At 55.9% G+C, this 20,684-nt stretch overlaps 1 protein-coding gene across 1 annotated transcript in view; it reads left to right on the top strand.

Annotated features, from left to right (window-relative positions):
* The first annotated feature begins 1,434 nt into the window (after window positions 1-1,434).
* Window positions 1,435-20,684, top strand: part of LOC121274793 (F-box/LRR-repeat protein 19-like) — an 84,640-nt gene continuing 65,390 nt past the window's right edge. Inside the window, exons 1-5 of the mRNA XM_041182145.1 lie at window positions 1,435-1,633; window positions 12,087-12,305; window positions 17,887-18,030; window positions 19,118-19,204; window positions 19,535-19,732. Coding sequence (XP_041038079.1) covers window positions 1,577-1,633; window positions 12,087-12,305; window positions 17,887-18,030; window positions 19,118-19,204; window positions 19,535-19,732 — 705 coding nt within the window. The 5' untranslated portion in view covers window positions 1,435-1,576. The remainder of the gene's footprint in view (window positions 1,634-12,086; window positions 12,306-17,886; window positions 18,031-19,117; window positions 19,205-19,534; window positions 19,733-20,684) is intronic.

Raw genomic sequence — 20,684 nt, 5'->3', positions numbered from 1 at the left:
CCGACGTGGAAATACATCGGCCGTTCTTTCACTGTCGCTGGGATCCAAATCCTGGGAACTCCCTCCCTAGCAGCGCCGTGGGTGTACCTACACCACACGGGGAATGCAGCGGCTCAAGAAGATGGCTCACCACCCCCCCCACCTTCTCGAGGGGGCAATTACGGATGGGCAGTAAATGCTGGGACGCGCGCATCCTGTGAAAGAAGGGAAAGGATCAGAAAGATGCACCGCAACGATCCACCAAGGCTCCTTTGCCCGGCTCCACTCTCTCTCCTTCTTTGCCCAGACCAGTTCATGATTTTGTACATCTCTTATCAAATTAATGTGCACTGCCAAGATCTTTCAAGGGGGGGGAGATTGCAAATGAAAGGGAGTGCAATTTGCACGTTGTTTTTCTAAATAAACCCCGTCTGCTGCCTCAAAGTCATCCAGTTCCTTCATTGATCCTGCCCAGTATAAGAAATGCGGCTAAAGACTACATTTCCCATGATGCATCCACAGAAAAGCGCATGCGTAGGCAGGCCCCGGCGTTCCCCGATTAGCTTTCCCCGCCTTGGTGCCCCACTGCCATCTGGGTGAAGGGTCAACGCATGCGCGTTTGGGCTGGTCGACGCCCTCAACCGCCAACCGATGATCCGAATGGGGCCCGGTTTGTATTTTCTAGAAATATTTGAGACGCGCCGTGCTTTCGTCTGGATGGTCCTGTACGGAAATAAGCGATCCATTTGTGGCCCGTTTCCCACCAACTTCGGGCTTGCTGCTTGCTGGGAGTTGTAGTCTGGACTCCAGCTCCCGTTAGCCAGCGCGTCGGCGCATGCGTCGTGAGCTCTACACCCCCTCGGCTGAGGTCGTCGTCGGGGTACCTGAGGGAGAGGGTGGTCGGCGCGTGCGCAGTGCCTTCCCACCGTCCGCCCGTTGGGAGGGTCGCAGTGGCTTGTGGGAGCTGCAGTGCCCGCTCGGCTGGCGAGCATGCGCAGTTGTGTAATAGTAGGATCTGGAGTGGGGGGGAACGGACTACAGCTCGAGTCGGGCGCCACGGGAGCGCGATGCCCCTTGGGACATGTAGTCCGCCGGGCGGCGGGGATGGGAACAGGGGGCCGGGGGGGGGGGGTGTGTTGTGGCGCGGGACTCCAATTCCCGTCGGTCCTCGCCGGCGGCTGCGCAGTGGGTCCTTCTTCCCCGCCTCTGCGAAGGAGGAGCCCCGGCCGCCATGATGGAGACAAAATGGAGGCGAGGGCGAGGGGAGGCGACTGATTAGGGAAAGAAGGAAAAGGGGGGAAAAAAAAAAAATAATCAGCCCGGGATGAAGTGAAGGAGGAGGGAGATCGAAAGAGAAAAACCAGTTGATTGAACCCCCGTCCCCCTGTGTGTAAGGTGGGAGGGGGAGCGGATATTGATCGTTATTTTGTTGTTGGTGGTGTTGGTGGTGGTGGTGGTGGTGGCGCCGACTCCCCGGGCCCGGGGGCCAGAGCCAGCAGGAAGGAAGGAAGGATGGCGGCGGCGGCGGTGCCGCGGCTCCCGCTGCCCCCGCCCCCCCCGCCGCTGAGGGCGCGCAGCCGAGCGGCCCGGCCCTGACATGGCGCTCAGCCCCGAGGATGAGGAGCAGGAGAGCGGCGGAGGCGGAGGAGCCCAGGTGAGGGGGGGGTGAGGGGTGGGGAGGAGGAGGAGGGGCCCAGGTGAGGGGGGGGTGAGGAGGAGGAGGGGCCCAGGTGAGGGGGGGGTGAGGAGGAGGAGGGGCCCAGGTGAGGGGGGGGTGAGGAGGAGGAGGGGCCCAGGTGAGGGGGGGGGTGAGGAGGAGGAGGGGCCCAGGTGAGGGGGGGGGTGAGGAGGAGGAGGGGCCCAGGTGAGGGGGGGGTGAGGAGGAGGAGGGGCCCAGGTGAGGGGGGGGTGAGGAGGAGGAGGGGCCCAGGTGAGGGGGGGGGTGAGGAGGAGGAGGGGCCCAGGTGAGGGGGGGGTGAGGAGGAGGAGGGGCCCAGGTGAGGGGGGGGTGAGGAGGAGGAGGGGCCCAGGTGAGGGGGGGGTGAGGAGGAGGGGCCCAGGTGAGGGGGGGGTGAGGAGGAGGGGCCCAGGTGAGGGGGGGAGGGGTGAGGAGGAGGGGCCCAGGTGAGGGGGGGGTGAGGAGGAGGGGCCCAGGTGAGGGGGGGGGTGAGGAGGAGGAGGGGCCCAGGTGAGGGGGGGGGTGAGGAGGAGGGGCCCAGGTGAGGGGAGGGTGAGGAGGAGGGGCCCAGGTGAGGAGGGGAGGAGGAGGGGCCCAGGTGAGGAGGGGAGGAGGAGGGGCCCAGGTGAGGAGGGGAGGAGGAGGAGGAGGAGGGGCCCAGGTGAGGAGGGGAGGAGGAGGAGGAGGGGCCCAGGGGAGGAGGGGAGGAGGAGGAGGAGGGGCCCAGGGGAGGAGGAAGAGGAGGGGCCCAGGTGAGGAGGGGAGGAGGAGGAGGAGGGGCCCAGGTGAGGAGGGGAGGAGGAGGAGGAGGGGCCCAGGGGAGGAGGAAGAGGAGGGGCCCAGGTGAGGAGGGGAGGAGGAGGAGGGGCCCAGGTGAGGAGGGGAGGAGGGGGTGAGGGGGAGGGAGGAGGAGGAGGAGGGGAGGGGCCCGGGGGGAGGAGGGGGAGGGGCCCAGGTGAGGGGGGAGGAGGAGGAGGAGGAGGGGCCCAGGTGAGAGGGGGGAAGGAGGAGGGGGAGGGTAAGCCCAGGGGGGAGGGACCCAGGTGAGGGGGCGGGGGGGCCCAGGTGAGGAGGGGGGAGGGGCCCAGGTGAGGGGGAGGGGAGGGGTTATGAGGGACCCAGGTGAGGGGGGCAGAGGGGGGAGGGTCCCAGGTGAGAGGTGGTGAAGGGGGAGGGGCCCAGGTGAGGGGGGAAGGAGGGGGAGGGGCCCAGGTTTGGGGGGGCAGGGGGGAGGGGCCCAGGTGAGGTGAGGGGGGGCCCAGGCGAGAGGAGGGGTGGGTGGGGGGGGGAGAGAGGGAGAGAGGGAGGGAGGGGCCCAGGGGAGGTGAGGGGGGAGGGGCCCGGGGAGGTGAGGGGGGGAGGGGCCCAGGGAGGTGGGTGGGGTGGAGGGGCCCAGGTGAGGGGGGAGGGGGAAGAGGGAGGGGGAGGCTTGGCACCTTCAACATCCTCAGGAGGGGAGTCACAAACCCTGAAAGACTGAGGGAAGCAGGGCACCCAGCGACTGTTCAAGGGCTGCTGCTGCTGCCCTCTTAAAATGCCACTGCTGCTCTCTTAAAGGGCTGCTGATGCTCTGTTAATGAGCTCCTGCTGCCCTTTTAAAGGGCTGCTGATGCTCTGTTAATGAGCTGCTGCTGCCCTTTTAAAGGGCTGCTGCTGCTCTGTTAATGAGCTGCTACTCTCCTAAAGGGCTGCTGCTGCCCTTTTAAAGGGCTGCTGCTGCTCTGTTAATGAGCTGCTGCCCTTTTAAAGGGCTGCTGATGCTCTGTTAATGAGCTGCTGATGCTCTCTTAAAGGGCTGCTGCTCCTCTCTTAAAGGGCTGTTGCTGCTCTGTTAAAGGGCTGCTGATGCTCTCTTAATGAGCTGCTGCTCTCTTAACAGGCTGCTGATGGTCTGTTAATTGGCTGCTACTCTTTAAAGGGCTGCTGATGTTAATTGGCTGCTGCTGTCTTAAAGGGCTGCTGCTGGTCTCTTTAATGGCTGCTGCTGCACTCTTAAGGGGCTGCTGATGATCTGTTAATTGGCTGCTGCTCTCTTAAAGGGCTGCTGCTGGTGTCTTAAAGGGCTGCTGATGCTCTGTTAATGAGCTGCTGCTGCCCTTTTAAAGGGCTGCTGATTCTCTGTTAATGAGCTGCTGCTGCTCTCTTAAAGGACTGCTGCTGCTCTGTTAATGAGCTGCTGCCCTTTTAAAGGGCTGCTGATGCTCTTTTAATGAGCTGCTGCTGCCCTTTTAAAGGGCTGCTGATGCTCTCTTAATGAGCTGCTGCTCTCTTAAAGGGCTGCTGCTGATCTGTTAATTGGTTGCTGCTCTTTAAAGGGCTGCTGCTGGTATCTTAAAGGGCTGCTGCTGTCTTAAAAGGCTGCTGATGTTAATTGGCTGCTGCTCTCTCAAAGGGCTGCTGCTGGTCTCTTAATGAGCTGCTGCTGCTCTTAAAGGGCTGCTGCTGGTCTCCTAAAGGGCTGCTGATGCTCTGTTAATGAGCTGCTGCTGCCCTTTTAAAGGGCCGCTGATGCTCTGTTAATGAGCTGCTGCTCTCTTAAAGGGCTGCTGATGCTCTGTTAATGGGCTGCTGCTGCCCTTTTAAAAGGCCGCTGCTGCTCTGTTAATGAGCTGCTGTTCTCTTAAAGGGCTGCTGATGCTCTGTTAATGAGCTGCTGTTGCCCTTTTAAAGGGCTGCTGATGCTCTGTTAATTAGCTGCTGTTGCCCTTTTAAAGGGCTGCTGATGCTCTCCTAAAGGGCTGCTGCTGCCCTGTTAATGAGCTGCTGATGCTCTTAATTGGTTGCTGCTGCCCTCTTAATGGGCTGCTGCTGCTATCTTAAAGGGTTGCTGCTGCTCTCTTAATGCGCTCCTGCCATCTTAAAGGGCTGCTGCTGCCATCTTAAAGGGCTGCTGCTGTCATCTTAAAGGGCTGCTGCTGCCATCTTACAGGGCTGCTGCTGCCATCTTACAGGGCTGCTGCTGCCATCTTAAAGGGCTGCTGCTGTCATCTTACAGGGCTGCTGCTGCCATCTTACAGGGCTGCTGCTGCTTTCTTAAAGGGCTGCTGCTGCTTTCTTAAAGGGCTGCTGCTGCTTTCTTAAAGGGCTGCTGCTGCCATCTTAAAGGGCTGCTGCTGCCATCTTAAAGGGCTACTGCTTTTTAAAGGGCTGCTGCTTTCTTAAAGGATTGCTGCTGCTCTCTTAAAGGGTTGCTGTTGCCGTCTTAAAGGGCTGCTGCTCTTTTAAATGGCTGCTGATTTCTTAAAGAGCCACAGGTCTCTTAAAGGGCTGCTGCTCTTTTAAACATGGCTGCTGCTGCTCTTTTAAACATGGCTGCTGCTGCTCTTTTCAACGTGGCTGCTGCTTATTTAAGGGCTGCTGTTGCGCTTTGAAAGTGCTGTGGCGGTTCAAGAGCTGCTGCTGCTCTTTTAAATGTTGCTGCTGCTGTTTGTTTTAAGGGTTGCTGCTGCTCATTTTAAGGATTTCTAAATCATTCAAAGGGTTGCTGCTGCTCGTTTTAAGGGCTGCTGCTGCGGTTCAAGAGCTCCTGCTCTTAAACATTGCTGCTGCTCATTTTAAGGATTTCTAAACCTCTTAAAGGGCTGCTGCTCGTTTTAAGGGCTGCTGCTGCTCTTTTAAGTATTGTTAAATCTCTCTTAAGGATTATTGCTGCTCTTTTAAATGTGGTTGCTGCTGCTTGTGTAAGGGCTGCTGTTGCTGCTCTTTAAGGGCACCCGCGTTTGGTTAATGAGTTTGCTGCTGCTGTTAAAGGGCTGGCTGCATCTATTGAAGGGGTTGCTGCTAGCGGCTCTAGCTGTTGAAGAACCTGCTGCAGTTTAAAAGCCGCTGCAGCCCTTGGGTTGCTACAGCTGGTCAAGGGGTTTGTGGCTGCTGTTAAAGGGTGGGGGGGCTGCTGCTGTTAAAGTTCAATGGCAGCGCTTGAAGGGGTTGCTGCTGCTGTTAAAGGGCTGCTGTTGAAGGGGCTGCTGTAGCTATTGGAGATTTACTGCAGCTGTTCAAAGGCTGCTGCGTCTGTTGAACGATTTGCTGCAGCTGTTGAAGAGCTGCTGCAGCTATGTAAGGAGTTGCTGCAGCGGTTAAAGGGCCGCTGCAGTTCTTCTGCAGGTGCTGTCATGTTTAAAGGGCCGCTGCATTGGTGAATGATCTAATGCTGCCAAGGAGTTACTGCCGCTGTTTAAGGAGCTGTTTCTGCTCTCAGGGATGGGGGGTGCGGTGTCTACTGCTATTGCTCGCTGGGTCCCTGGTGGGCTGCTGGTGCTGCAATGTGGGTGTAAACGGAACAGAACAGAAAGCGTCTCAAATCCTCAGCAGGTCAGGCAGCGTCTGCGGACAGAGGAGCGCAGTTTAAAGTTTCGGGTCGATGACCTCTCGTCAGACCCGCCTCCGAAACACCAACTCTGTCTCTCTCTCCACAGTCGCCGCTGAGGCTTTCCAGCGCTTTCCGTTTGCACTTCAGGTTTCCAGCAGCCGCGGCACTTTAAAAAATCTTTTGCGTTTGGTGCGAGCGTTTGGCGGGGGAGGGGAGAACACGGGACGCTTGCTCTCTGACTGTCCCTGGCCTCGCCCGTATGCCAACACGCGCCTAGACTCCGTGTAACGTAGAGACTGGAGAAGGTGGGTCCTCTGTCTCACAGTGGGGAGGTTAAGGATGGGTTTGTCACGATGGTCCCAGCGATGAACGGGACTTCAGTCCGCGTGGAGAGACTGGGAGGGAGCTGGGATCGTTCTCCCCGGAACGGACAAGGTGAAGTGGGGGTGGGGGGGGGGGTGCGAGAGATTCAATCAAGGGTGGGGAGATGGGGAAAGGTTGTGATGTGCCAGTGAGTCGTTGTGATCTGGAAGGCGCTGCCTGAAAGGGCGGCGCGAGCAGATTCTGCCACTACCCCGTCCCTCTCCCTTGGACAACATCTGAATCTGAAGTAGGCCATTTGCAGCTTTGCTGGCGTACTTGATCCAGAGCTGAGATTCCACCGGCACCCCGCCCTCCCCATCAGCAGACTGCCTACTGTCCGCTCCATAACATCGCTCGACTCTACCCCCCCCCCCCCCCCCGCCCTGCCGGTGTCAGCTCATCGGCTGCTGAAACCCTCGACCCCCCCTTTCGTTCCCTCCGGACTCGACCATTCCGGTCGCTCTCCCACGTTCGACCCTCCGTATAATTCAGCGCGTTCCAAAACTCTGCTCCCCGCCACCCGGTGTCCGAACTCACACCGAGTCCTCCTCACCCGTCACCCCCCGTGCTCGCTGACCCCACACTGGCTCCCGGTCCGGCAACACCTCCGTTTTCACATTCTCACCCTCGTTTTCAAATCCCTCCATGGACCTCACTCCCCCCCTCCCTATCTCTGTAACCACCTCCAGCCCCTACACCCCTCCCTATCTCTGTAACCTCCTCCAGCTCCTGCACCCCTCCCTATCTCTGTAACCTCCTCCAGCCCCTACACCCCTCCCTATCTCTGTAACCTCCTCCAGCCCCTACACCCCTCCCTATCTCTGTAACCTCCTCCAGCCCCTACACCCCTCCCTATTTCTGTAACCTCCTCCAGCCCCTACAACCCTCCCTATCTCTGTAACCTCCTCCAGCCCCTACAACCCTCCCTATCTCTGTAACTTCCTCCAGCCCCTACAACCCTTCCTATCTCTGTAACCTCCTCCAGCCCCTACAACCCTCCCTATCTCTGTAACCTCCTCCAGCCCCTACACACCTCCCTATCTCTGTAACCTCCTCCAGCCCCTACACCCCACCCTATCTCTGTAACCTCCTCCAGCCCCTACAACCCTCCCTATCTGTGTAACTTCCTCCAGCCTCTACAACCCTCCCTATCTGTGTAACCTCCTCCAGCCCCTACCCCCCTCCCTATCTCTGTAACAACCTCCAGCCCCTACAAACTCCCCATCTCTGTGACCTCCTCCAGCCCCGACAACCCTCCCTGTAAGTACTGACACACTCCCCGGGGACCCCCTGTAAGTACTGACACACTCCCTGGGGACCCCCTGTAAATACTGACACCCAGGGGACCCCCTGTAAATACTGACACACTCCCCGGGGACCCCCCTGTAAATCACAGAATCACACAGCGCAGAAGACGCCCTTCGGCCCATCGAGTCTGCACCTACACGTGAGAAACACATGACCTACCTACCTAATCCTATTTACCAGTACTTGGCCCACAGCCTTGAATGTTATGAGGTGCCAAATTCTCATCCAGGTACTTCTTAAAGGATGTGAGGCAACCCACCTCCACCACCCTCCCAGGCAGTGCATTCCAGACCGTCACCATTCTCTGGGTAAAAATGTTTTTCCTCACATCCCCCCTAAACCTCCTGCCCCCTCACCTTGAACTTATGTCCTCTCGTGACTGACCCTTCAACTAAAGGAAACAGCTGCTCCCTATCCATCCTGTCCATGCCCCTCATAATCTTGTACACCTCGATCAGGTCGCCCCTCAGTCTTCTCTGCTCCAACGAAAACAACCCAAGTCTATCCAAACCTCTCTTCATAACTTAAATGATTCATCCCAGGCAACATCCTGGTGAATCTCCTCTGCACCCCCTCCAGTGCAATCACATCCTTCCTATAATGTGGCGACCAGAACTGCACACAGTACTCCAGCTGTGGCCTCACCAAGGTTGTATACAACTCCAACATGACCTCCCTACTTTTGTAATCTATGCCTCGAATGATAAAGGCAAGTGTCCCAAATGCCTTTTTCACCATCCCACTAACATGCCTTCAGAGATCTTTGGACACACACGCCAAGGTCCCTTTGTTCCTCAGAACTTCCTAGTGCCATTGTTCCTTCCAAAGTGTATCGCCTCACACTTTTCAGGGTTAAATTCCATCTGCCACTTATCTGCCCATTTGACCATCCTGTCTATATCTTCCTGAAGCCCAAGACATTCACCCTCACTGTTAACCACCCGGCCAATCTTTGTGTTTTCCGCAAACTTATTAATCCTACCCCCCACATAGTCATCTATGTCATTTATACAAATAATAGGGGACCGAGCACAGATCCCTGTGGTACGCCACTGGATACTGGCTTCCAGTCACTAAAGCATCCTTCTGTCATCACCCTCTGTCTCCTACAACTAAGCCAATTTTGAATCCACCTTATCAAATTACCCTATATCCCATGAGCATTGCCTTCTTTATAAGTCTCCCATGTGAGACCTTGTCAAAGGCTTTGCTGAAATCCATATAAACTACATCAACTGCGCTACCTTCATCTGCACAACTGGTAACCCCCTCAAAATTTAATCAAATTTGTTAGGCATCCCTCTGACAAAGCCATGCCTGATCAAACCTTGCCTCTCCAAGTGGAGATAGATACTCTCCTTTAGAACTTTCTCCGATAGTTTCCCTACCACTGACGTGAGACTCGCTGGCCTGTAGTTCCCTGGTTTATCTCTACAACCCTTCTTAAATAGCGGAACCACATTCGCTGTACTCCAGTCCTCTGGCATCTCCCCCATGGCCAGAGAGGAATTAAAAATTTGGGTCAGAGCCCCTGCGATCTCCTCCCTTGCCTCCCTCAGCAGTCTGGGACGCAAATCATCTGGACCTGGAGATTTGTCCACTTTTAAGCCTGCCAACACCTCCAATACCTTGTCACTCCCTATATCAATTTGCTTAAGAACCTCGCAGTCTCTCTCCCCGAGTTCCATACCTTCATCCTCATTCTCTTGGGTGAAGACGGATGTGAAGTATTCATTCAACACTCTAGCGATGTCCTCTGGCTCCACCCACAGATTGCCCCCTTGGTCCCTTATGGGCCCTACTCTTTCCCTGGTTATCCTCTTCCCATTGATATACTTATAGAATATCTTGGGACTTCCCCTACTTTTACCAGCCAGAGCTTTCTCATATCCCCTCTTTGGTCTCCTAATTGCTTTCTTAAGCTCCACCCTGCACTGTCTGTACTCCACTAATGTCTCTACTGATTTGCTTCCCTTGTACCTGCTAAAAGCCTCTCTTTTCCTTCTCATCATAACCTGAATATCTCTGGTCATCCATGGTTCTCTGGGCTTCCTATCACCCTGGAGGGAACATGTTGAGCCTGTACCCTCCCCATTTACTTTTTGAAAGCCCCCACCCCCCACTGTTCCTCTGTAGATTTCCCCACAAGTAACTGATCCCAGTCTACCTTGGCCAGATCCTGACCTGTTTTACTAAAATCCACTCTCCCCCCGATCCAAAACATTTTTGGAGAGGAACTTCCAGGTGGTGGTGTTCCCATGTGTCTGCTGCCCTTGTCCTTCTAGCTGGTAGAGATCGTGGGTTTGGGCGGCGCTGTTGGAAGAGCCTTGGTGAGTTGCTGCAGTGCATCTTGTAGATGGTACACACTGCAGCTACTGTGTGTCGGTGGTGGAGGGAGTGAATGTTTGTGGATGGGGTGCTGATCAAGTGGGGCTGCTTTGTCCTGGACGGTGTCGAGCTTCTTGAGTGTTGTGGGAGCTGCACTCATCCAGGCAAGTGGGGAGTGTTCCATCGCACTCCTGACTGGTGCCTTGTAGATGGTGGACAGGCTTTGGGGAGTCAGGAGGTGAGTTACTCTCCGCAGGATTCCCAGCCTCTGACCTGCTCTTGTAGCCACAGTGTTTAAATGTCTGTTTGGGCCTCTCCTGTGAAGCTGCGCGGGGAAGTTTCATTACACTATAACCTGTAGGTTGTTGTTGGCAGATCCTCTCCGCTCATCGTTCGCTGTTGTGGATTTTCCAAGCAGCGGCTGCCTCCTCGTGTTCAGCATCTCCCAGCGAGTCCCAGAGACCCCTCGGTGCAATGTGGCACCATATCCACCCCGATCCCCACCCACCCCCCCCACATTCATCGATATCCACCTCAGTCTCCCCATCCCTCCCACCCCACACACACACACACACACACATCAATGCCCACCTCGATCCCCCCCACCCAACATACACGTCGGTGCCCACCTCGATCCCGATCCCCCCCCCCCCACACACACACACACACATCGATGCCCACCTCGATCCCCCCCACCCAACATACACGTCGGTGCCCACCTCGATCCCGATCACCCCCCCCCCACACACACACACACACACACACACACACACACAGATCGATGCCCACCTTGATCCCCCCCAACGTACACCTCGATACCCACCTCGATCCCGATCCCCCCCACACCCACACACACACACATCAATAGCCACCTCGATCCCGATTTCCCCCCCCCTCCACACACACACACACATCGATGCCCACCTCGATCCCCCCCAACATACACATCGGTGCCCACCTCGATTCTGAACCCCCCCACACACACACACACACATCGATGCCCACCTCGATCCTCCCACCCAACATACACACCGATGCCCACCTCGATCCCCCCCCAACATACACACCGATGCCCACCTCGAGCCCCCCCAACATACACATCAATACGCACCTCGATCCTGATCCCCCCCCCCACACACACACATCGATGCCCACCTCGATCCCCCCCCAACATACACATCGATACCCACCTCGATCCCGATCCCCTCCACACACACACACACACACACACACACACACACACATCGATGCCCACCTCGATCCCCCCCCAACATACACATCGGTGCCCACCTCGATCCCGATCCCCCCCACACACACACACACACACACACATCGATGCCCACCTTGATCCCCCCCCAACATACACATCGATACCCACCTCGATCCCGATCCCCCTCCCCCCACACACACACACACACACACACACACACATTGATACCCACCTCGATCCCGATCCCCCCCACACACACACACACACACACATACACACACATCGATGCCCACCTCGATCCTGATTCCCCCATACACACACACACATCGATACCCACCTCGATCCCGATCCCCCGCTTGGTCCTCCAGGGTGAAATGCTGAACTGAGCTGCGTTGCTGACTGCTGCCTCTGGAGGCAGCCCCGAGCGGGTGTGTTTGCAGCAAGATAAAGCCATTCACGGCTGTCCGGGGGCCTCACGTCCAGAAGCGCCAGGCAGCCCAGGGTACACTTGGTTTGTGTCGGCCGGCACAGCAAGATCCCACCAGCAGCAGCAGCGCCTGTAACGCAATCTGGTGATTTTCGGGCTGAGGGAAAAGTAACGGACCCCCCCCATCCCCCGGATGAAGAGGTGGGGAATGTCACATTCCCCCCTCCCCGCCCCTGAATCCGGGGATCGCTTCAGTCCCCAGGGAGGCGAGAGGAGCCAGGGTTTTGTAAGTTGCCCTGAGGGGACAGGACAGCTCCTCCTGCCCTCCTCGGCCCCCGCACGTGCCGGCTCGGATTGTGCAGCTCATCTCCCTGGACTGAAGCTTGTTAACCAGGGCCAGGACGTGGCCCTCGAGCCCTTGCGCACGCGCCCCTCCGCAGCCCCCTCGGTGTCCTGCCGCTAACCCTTCCTTTCCCATCCGCAGTCCAAGGCCAAGGTAAAAGCTAAAGCACCAATGTCCTCGGGACCAAAGCTCTCCTCCAGCAAGGCAGCGAGTGGGGCGCGGAGGCGCAGGACACGCTGTCGCAAGTGCGATGCCTGCCAGAAGACCGAGTGCGGAGAGTGCCACTTCTGCAAGGACATGAAGAAATTCGGGGGGCCCGGGCGTATGAAGCAGTCCTGCCTCCTCCGGCAGTGTACGGCGGTGAGTCCCCACTAAGCACTCGTCAGCCAGTGACAGCACGGGGTTAGATACAGAGTAAATCTCCCTCTACAGTGTCCCCATCAAACACTCCCAGGACAGGTACAACATGGGGTTAGATACAGAGTAAAGCTCCCTCTACACTGCCCCCATCAAACACGCCCAGGATAGATACAGCATGGGGTTAGATACAGAGTAAATCTCCCTCTACACTGCCCCCAACAAATACTCCCAGGACAGGTACAGCACGGGGTTAGGTACAGAGTAAACCTCACTCCACACCGTCCCCATCATACACTCCCAGGACAGGTACAGCACGGGGTTAGATACAGAGTAAAGCTCCCTCTACACCGTCCCCATCAAACACTCCCAGGACAGGTACAGCACGGGGTTAGATACAGAGTAAAGCTCCCTCTACACTGTCCCCATCAAACACTCCCAGGACAGGTACAGCACGGGGTTAGATACAGAATAAAGCTCCCTCTACACCGTCCCCATCAAACACTTCCAGGACAGGTACAGCACGGGGTTAGATACAGAGTAAAGCTCCCTCCACACTGTCCCCATCAAACACTCCCAGGACAGGTACAGCACGGGGTTGGATACAGAGTAAATCTCCCTCTACACCATCCACATCAAACACTCCCAGGACAGGTACAGCACGGGGTTAGATACAGAGTAAAACTCCCTCTACACTGCCCCCATCAAACACTCCCAGGACAGGTACAGCACGGGGTTAGATACAGAGTAAAGCTCCCTCTACACTGCCCCCATCAAACACGCCCAGGATAGATACAGCACGGGGTTAGATACAGAGTAAATCTCCCTCTACACTGCCCCCAACAAATACTCCCAGGACAGGTACAGCACGGGGTTAGATACAGAGTAAAGCTCCCTCTACACTGTCCCCATCAAACACTCCCAGGACAGGTACAGCACGGGGTTAGATACAGAGTAAAGCTCCCTCTACACTGTCCCCATCAAACACTCCCAGGACAGGTACAGCATGGGGTTAGATACAGAGTAAATCTCCCTCTACACCATCCCCATCAAACACTCCCAGGACAGATACAGCACGGTGTTAGATACAGAGTAAACCTCACTCCACACCCTCCCCTTCCAACACTCCCAGGACAGGTACAGCACGGGGTTAGATACAGAGTAAAGCTCCCTCTACACTGTCCCCGTCAAACACTCCCAGGACAGGTACAGCACGGGGTTAGATACAGAGTAAATCTCCCTCTGCACTGTCCCCATCAAACACCCAGGACAGGTACAGCACAGGGTTAGATACAGAGTAAATCTTTCTCTAACCTGTCCCCATCAAACACTCCCAGGACAGGTACAGCACGGGGTTAGATACACAGTAAATCTCCCTCTACACCGTCCCCATCAAACACTTCCAGGACAGGTACAGCACGGGGTTAGAAACAGAGTAAATCTCCCTCTACACTGTCCAGATCAAACACTCCCAGGACATGTATAGCACGGGGTTATATGCAGAGTAAAGCTCCCTCTACACTGTCCCCATCATACACTCCCAGGACAGGTACAGCACAAGTTTAGATACAGAGTAAAGCTATCTCTACACTGTCCCCATCAAACGCTCCCAGGACAGGTACAGCACGGGGTGAGATACAGAGTAAATCTCCCTCTACACTGTCTCCATCAAACACTCCCAGGACAGGTACAGCAATGGGCTAGATACAGAGTAAATCTCCCCCTACACTGTCCCCATCAAACCCTCCCAGGACAGGTACAGCACGGGGATAGATACAGAATAAATCTCCCTCTATACTGTCCCCATTAAACATTCCCAGGACAGGTACAGCACGGGGTTAGATACGGAGTAAAGCTCTCTCTACACTGTCCCCATCAAACACTCCCAGGACAGGTACAGCACGGGGTTAGATACAGGGTAAAGCTCTCTCTACACTGTCCCCATCAAACACTCCCAGGACAGGTACAGCACGGGGTTAGATACAGTGTAAAGCTCCCTCTACACCGTCCCCATCAAACACTCCCAGGACGGGTCCAGCACGGAGTTAGATGCAGGGTAAAGCTCCCTCTACACTGTCCTCATCAAACACTCCCAGGACAGATAAAGCACGGGGTTAGATACAGAGTAAAGCTCCCTCTACACTGTCCCCATCAAACACTCCCAGGACAGGTACAGCACGGGGTTAGATACAGAGTAAATCTCCCTGTACACCGTCCCTATTAAACACTCCCAGGACAGGTACAGCGCGGGGTTAGATACAGAGTAAATCTCCCTCTACACTGTTCAGATCAAACACTCCCAGGACAGGTACAGCACGGGGTTATATACAGAGTAAATCTCACTCTACACTGTCCAGATCAAACACTCCCAGGACAGGTACAGCACGGGGTTAGATACAGAGTAAAGCTCCCTCTACACTGTCCCCATCAAACACTCCCAGGACAGGTACAGCACGGGGTTAGATACAGAGTAAATCTCTCTCTAACCTGTCCCCATCAAACACTCTCAGGACAGGTACAGCACGGGGTTAGATACAGAGTAAATCTCCCTCTACACCGTCCCCATCAGACACTCCCAGGACAGGTACAGCACGGGGTTAGATACACAGTAAATCTCCCTCTACACTGTCCAGGTCAAACACTCCCAGGACCAGTACAGCACGGGGTTATATACAGAGTAAATCTCCCTCTACAATGTCCCCATCAAACACTCCCAGGACAGGTACAGCACGGGGTTAGATACAGAGTAAAGTTATCTCTACGCTGTCCCCGTCAAACACTCCCAGGACAGGTACAGCACGGGGTTAGGTACAGAGTAAATCTCCCTCTACATTGTCCCCATCAAACATTCCCAGGACAGGTACAGCACGGGGTTAGATACGGAGTAAAGCTCTCTCTACACTGTCCCCATCAAACACTCCCAGGACAGGTACAGCACGGGGTTAGATACAGAGTAAAGCTCTCTCTACACTGTCCCCATCAAACACTCCCAGGACAGGTACAGCACGGGCTTAGATACAGTGTAAAGCTCCCTCTACACCGTCCCCATCAAACACTCCCAGGACGGGTCCAGCACGGAATTAGATGCAGGGTAAAGCTCCCTCTACACTGTCCTCATCAAACACTCCCAGGACAGATAAAGCACGGGGTTAGATACAGAGTAAAGCTCCCTCTACACTGTCCCCATCAAACACTCCCAGGACAGGTACAGCAGGGGGTTAGATACAGAGTAAATCTCCCTGTACACCGTCCCTATTAAACACTCCCAGGACAGGTACAGCGCGGGGTTAGATACAGAGTAAATCTCCCTCTACACTGTCCAGATCAAACACTCCCAGGACAGGTACAGCACGGGGTTATATACAGAGTAAATCTCACTCTACACTGTCCAGATCAAACACTCCCAGGACAGGTACAGCACGGGGTTAGATACAGAGTAAAGCTCCCTCTACACTGTCCCCATCAAACACTCCCATGACAGGTACAGCACGGGGTTAGATACAGAGTAAATCTCTCTCTAACCTGTCCCCATCAAACACTCTCAGGACAGGTACAGCACGGGGTTAGATACAGAGTAAATCTCCCTCTACACCGTCCCCATCAGACACTCCCAGGACAGGTACAGCACGGGGTTAGATACACAGTAAATCTCCCTCTACACTGTCCAGGTCAAACACTCCCAGGACCAGTACAGCACGGGGTTATATACAGAGTAAATCTCCCTCTACAATGTCCCCATCAAATACTCCCAGGACAGGTACAGCACGGGGTTAGATACAGAGTAAAGTTATCTCTACGCTGTCCCCGTCAAACACTCCCAGGACAGGTACAGCACGGGGTTAGATACAGAGTAAATCTCTCTCTAACCTGTCCCCATCAAACACTCTCAGGACAGGTACAGCACAGGGTTAGATACAGGGTAAAGCTCCCTCTACACTGTCCACATCAAACACTCCCAGGACAGGTACAGCACCCGGTTAGATACTGAGTAACTCTCCCTCTACACTGTCCAGATCAAACACTCCCAGGACAGGTACAGCACGGGGTTATATACAGAGTAAATCTCACTCTACACTGTCCCCATCAAACACTCCCAGGACAGATACAGCACGGGGTTAGATACAGAGTAAAGCTCCCTCTACACTGTCCCCATCAAACACTCCCAGGACAGTACATCACGGGGTTAGATACAGAGTAAATCTCCCTGTACACCGTCCCTATTAAACACTCCCAGGACAGGTACAGCGCGGGGTTAGATACAAAGTAAATCTCCCTCTACACTGTTCAGATCAAACACTCCCAGGACAGGTACAGCACGGGGTTATATACAGAGTAAATCTCCCTCTACACTGTCCAGATCAAACACTCCCAGGACAGGTACAGCACGGGGTTAGATACAGAGTAAAGCTCCCTCTACACTGTCCCCATCAAACACTCCCAGGACAGGTACAGCACGGGGTTAGATACAGAGTAAATCTCTCTCTAACCTGTCCCCATCAAACACTCCCAGGACAGGTACAGCACGGGGTTAGATACAGAGTAAATCTCCCTCTACACTGTTCCCATCAAACACTCCCAGGACAGGTACAGCACGGGGTTATATACAGAGTAAATCTCCCTCTACACTGTCCAGATCAAACACTCCCAGGACAGGTACAGCACGGGGTTTGATACAGAGTAAAGCTCCCTCTACACTGTCCCCATCAAACACTCCCAGGAGAGGTACAGCACGGGGTTAGATACAGAGTAAATCTCTCTAACCTGTCCCCTTCAAACACTCCCAGGACAGGTACAGCACGGGGTTAGATACAGAGTAAATCTCCCTCTACACTGTCCACATCAAACACTCCCAGGACAGGTACAGCACGGGGTTAGATACAGAGTAAAGCTCCCTCTACACTGTCCCCATCAAACACTCCCAGGACAGGTACAGCACGGGCTTAGATACAGAGTAAAGCTCCCTCTACACTGTCCCCATCAAACACTCCCAGGACAAGTACAGCACGGGGTTAGATACAGTGTAAATCTCCCTGTACACTGTCCCTATTAATCACTCCCAGGACAAGTACAGCACAGGGTTAGATACATAGTAAATCTCCCTCTACACCGTCCCCATCAAACACTCCCAGGACAGGTACAGCACGGGGTTAGATACAGAGTAAATCTCCCTCTGCACTGTACAGGTCAAACACTCCCAGGACAGGTACAGCACGGGGTTAGATACAGAGTAAAGCTCCCTCTACACTGTCCCCATCAAACACTCCCAGGACAAGTACAGCACGGCGTTAGATACAGTGTAAATCTCCCTGTACACTGTCCCTATTAAACACTCCCAGGACAGGTACAGCACGGGGTTAGATACAGAGTAAATCTCCCCCTCAGTGTAACGGGATCAGTTTGTTTCGGTTTTGCGCCGTCACCCAGTCAAACTCCCCTCGATTACCCTGAGGAACCCCTGAAGGTGCTTATTCTCACTCCTGACATTTGCCGCTCGCCTGGCCTGTTAACTGACCTTGTGCCTGTGTCTCTCTCTCCCCTGCCCCCTCCGCTCTCTCCCTCTCTCTCTGTGCCCCTCTCTTTGCAGCCTGTGCTACCTCACACGGCCGTCTGTCTGATGTGTGGGGAAGCGGGGAAGGAGGAGTCTGTGGAAGGCGAGGCTGAGAAGTTCAAGCTGTCGCTGATGGAGTGCACCATTTGCAATGAGATAGTTCACCCGGGCTGCCTGAAGGTGAGTACTGGGCCGCGGGGTGGGTGCCTCGCGCTGGCAGGGCGGGTGTCGCGACCCGACCTCTGGCGGCCACCTGACATGCCAAGTTTCACTGCCGCCTGCGCTCTGCCGTCACCGGTCAATAGACTGCCTGTCGGCAGAAAGGGCAGGATCGGCAAAAAGCCCAGGCGTGGTGCAGTTGTCTGGAGGGAGAATAGGAATGGGGGGTTTTGGTGGGGGGGGATGATTTGGGCATCCTGCAATGGGCAAAGGGGAGGTGGACCCAGCTGCTGGGGAGGGCGGAGGGGTGTGCTGAATGGCCTGTTTTGGGGAGGGGAGGGGAGCAGGGGAGGTACCTCCGTGTCGACCAGTTCGGGTTTCCCAGCTTGCTCCTGCCTGCCCCGGGCCTGCTCCTTTCCACCTGTCCCGGGACTGCGTTTACCCCCGCTCGCTCTTCCTCTCCGCCCCGTGTCCCGCGTTTACCCCCGCTCGCTCTTCCTCTCCGCCCCGTGTCCTGCGTTTTCCCCCGCTCGCTCTTCCTCTCCGCCCCGTGTCCCGCGTTTACCCCCGCTCGCTCTTCCTCTCCGCCCCGTGTCCTGCGTTTTCCCCTGCTCGCTCTTCCTCTCCACCCAGTGTCCCGCGCTTTCCCCCACTTGCTCCTCCTCTCCGCCCCGTGTCCTGCGTTTTCCCCACTCGCTCTTCCTCTCCGCCTCGTGTCCTGCGTTTTCCCCACTCGCTCCTCCTCTCCACCCCGTGTCCTGCGTTTTCCCCACTCGCTCTTCCTCACTGCCCCGTGTCCTGCGTTTTCCCCACTTGCTCTTCCTCACTGCCCCGTGTCCTGCGTTTTCCCCACTCGCTCTTCCTCACTGCCCCGTGTCCTGCATTTTCCCCGCTCGCTCTTCCTCTCCGCCCCGTGTCCTGCGTTTTCCCCACTCGCTCCTCCTCTTCCCCCAGTATCCTGCGTTCCCCACCCACCCACCCCAACGTCCCGCGTTTTTACCCCCTCCTCCTCCAGCCCAGGGGCCTGCGTTTTCCCGGTAGAGTCTCCGTAGACTCGGCCTGGCGCTTGCTGCTCCATCTCTCAGGGACGGCCTTCTCTTTCTTTCAGGTGTGTGACGCCGAGGGTGTCATCAACGACGAGATTCCCAACTGCTGGGAGTGTCCCAAGTGTCACCTGGAGGGGAAGTCTGGGAAGGTAAGTGCAATGTTTCACCTCCCCCCTCCAATATCACCGTGGGGCTGATCAGACCAGGTCTTCACCTCACCCCAGCCGACAGCCTGGGAGGCCTCGGTGTGTCTGAGCCAGAAAGTGAGGTTCCATCCAGTCGAACAGCTCAGGTTGTATCCAGGGGCGTGTTTGCGTGTTTTCGAGTGGAGGGGGGTGTGGTGGGGGGGTGGGTCAGGCAGGCAGCTAGTTTGAGTCACTGTGGGAGTTGGGGGGGGAGGTGATGAGTCCCTCAGTCCCTACGGGCTGTGAGGTCCACTAACTCGGCACTCGGTCTCTTTGTCTCTTGGCCCCCCCCAGGACTCGAAGGACGGGAAGGACCCGATGGAGTCGAGTGGGAAGCGCCGGTCGGACGGGGAGGACGGGCCGCGCTGGAAGCTGGAGGAGGGCGGGCGCCAGCGGGCAGATGACTACCCGGCCAGCCGCAAGAAGAGCGAGGAGGGGCACAAGAAGAGGAAGGAGAAGGAGGGGCCGCTGGAAGCGGGCCCCAGGAAGAAGGTAATGCGCCAGCGCGCTCAGCCTGGGTGGGAGCGGGTGGCTGTCCCGACCTCTGACCCCTGCGCTTAGCACTGCCGCCAGGATCGGCGTGCTGGCGAGAGGTGTGGGTGTTTGCAGCTCAATCTCTCAACTGTCACTCGGTGTGCCAAACAGAGCAGCTAACAGTCTCTCCACAGTACATTAACAGCAGAGAGAGAGAGAGTGTCCCTGTCTCTCCGCAATATGTTAACGGGAGAGAGAGTGTCCCTGTCTCTCCGCAGAATGTTAACGGAGAGAGAGTGTCCCTGTCTCTCCGCAGTATGTTAACGGGAGAGAGAGAAAGAGAGAGAGTGTCCCTGTCTCTCCGCAGTATGTTAACGGGAGAGAGAGTGTCCCTGTCTCTCCACAGTATGTTAACAGGAGAGAGAGAGAGAGAGAGTGTCCCTGTCTCTCCGCAGTATGTTAACGGGAGAGAATGTCCCTGTCTGTCCGCAGTATGTTAACGGGAGAGAGTGTCCCTGTCTCTCCGCAGAATGTTAACGGGAGAGAGAGAAAGAGAGAGAGAGTCCCTGTCTCTCCGCAGTATGTTAACAGGAGAGAGAGAGAGTGTCCCTATCTCTCCGCAGTATGTTAACGGAAGAGAGAGAGAGTGTGTCCCTGTCTCTCCACAGTATGTTAACAGGAGAGAGAGAGAGAGTGTGTCCCTGTCTCTCCACAGTATGTGAACAGGAGAGAGAGAGAGAGTGTGTCCCTGTCTCTCCACAGTATGTTAACGGGAGAGAGAGAGAGTGTGTCCCTGTCTCTCCACAGTATGTTAACAGGAGAGAGAGAGTGTGTCCCTGACTCTCCGCAGTATGTTAACGGGAGAGAGAGAGAGTGTCCCTGTCTCTCCACAGTATGTTAACGGGAGAGAGAGAGAGTGTCCCTGTCTCTCCACAGTATGTTAACGGGAGAGAGAGAGAGTGTCCCTGTC

Source organism: Carcharodon carcharias, assembly GCF_017639515.1.
Source record: "Carcharodon carcharias isolate sCarCar2 chromosome 38 unlocalized genomic scaffold, sCarCar2.pri SUPER_38_unloc_2, whole genome shotgun sequence".
Taxonomy (NCBI): Eukaryota; Metazoa; Chordata; class Chondrichthyes; order Lamniformes; family Lamnidae; genus Carcharodon; species Carcharodon carcharias.
This window is presented reverse-complemented; position numbering and strand designations above follow the sequence as displayed.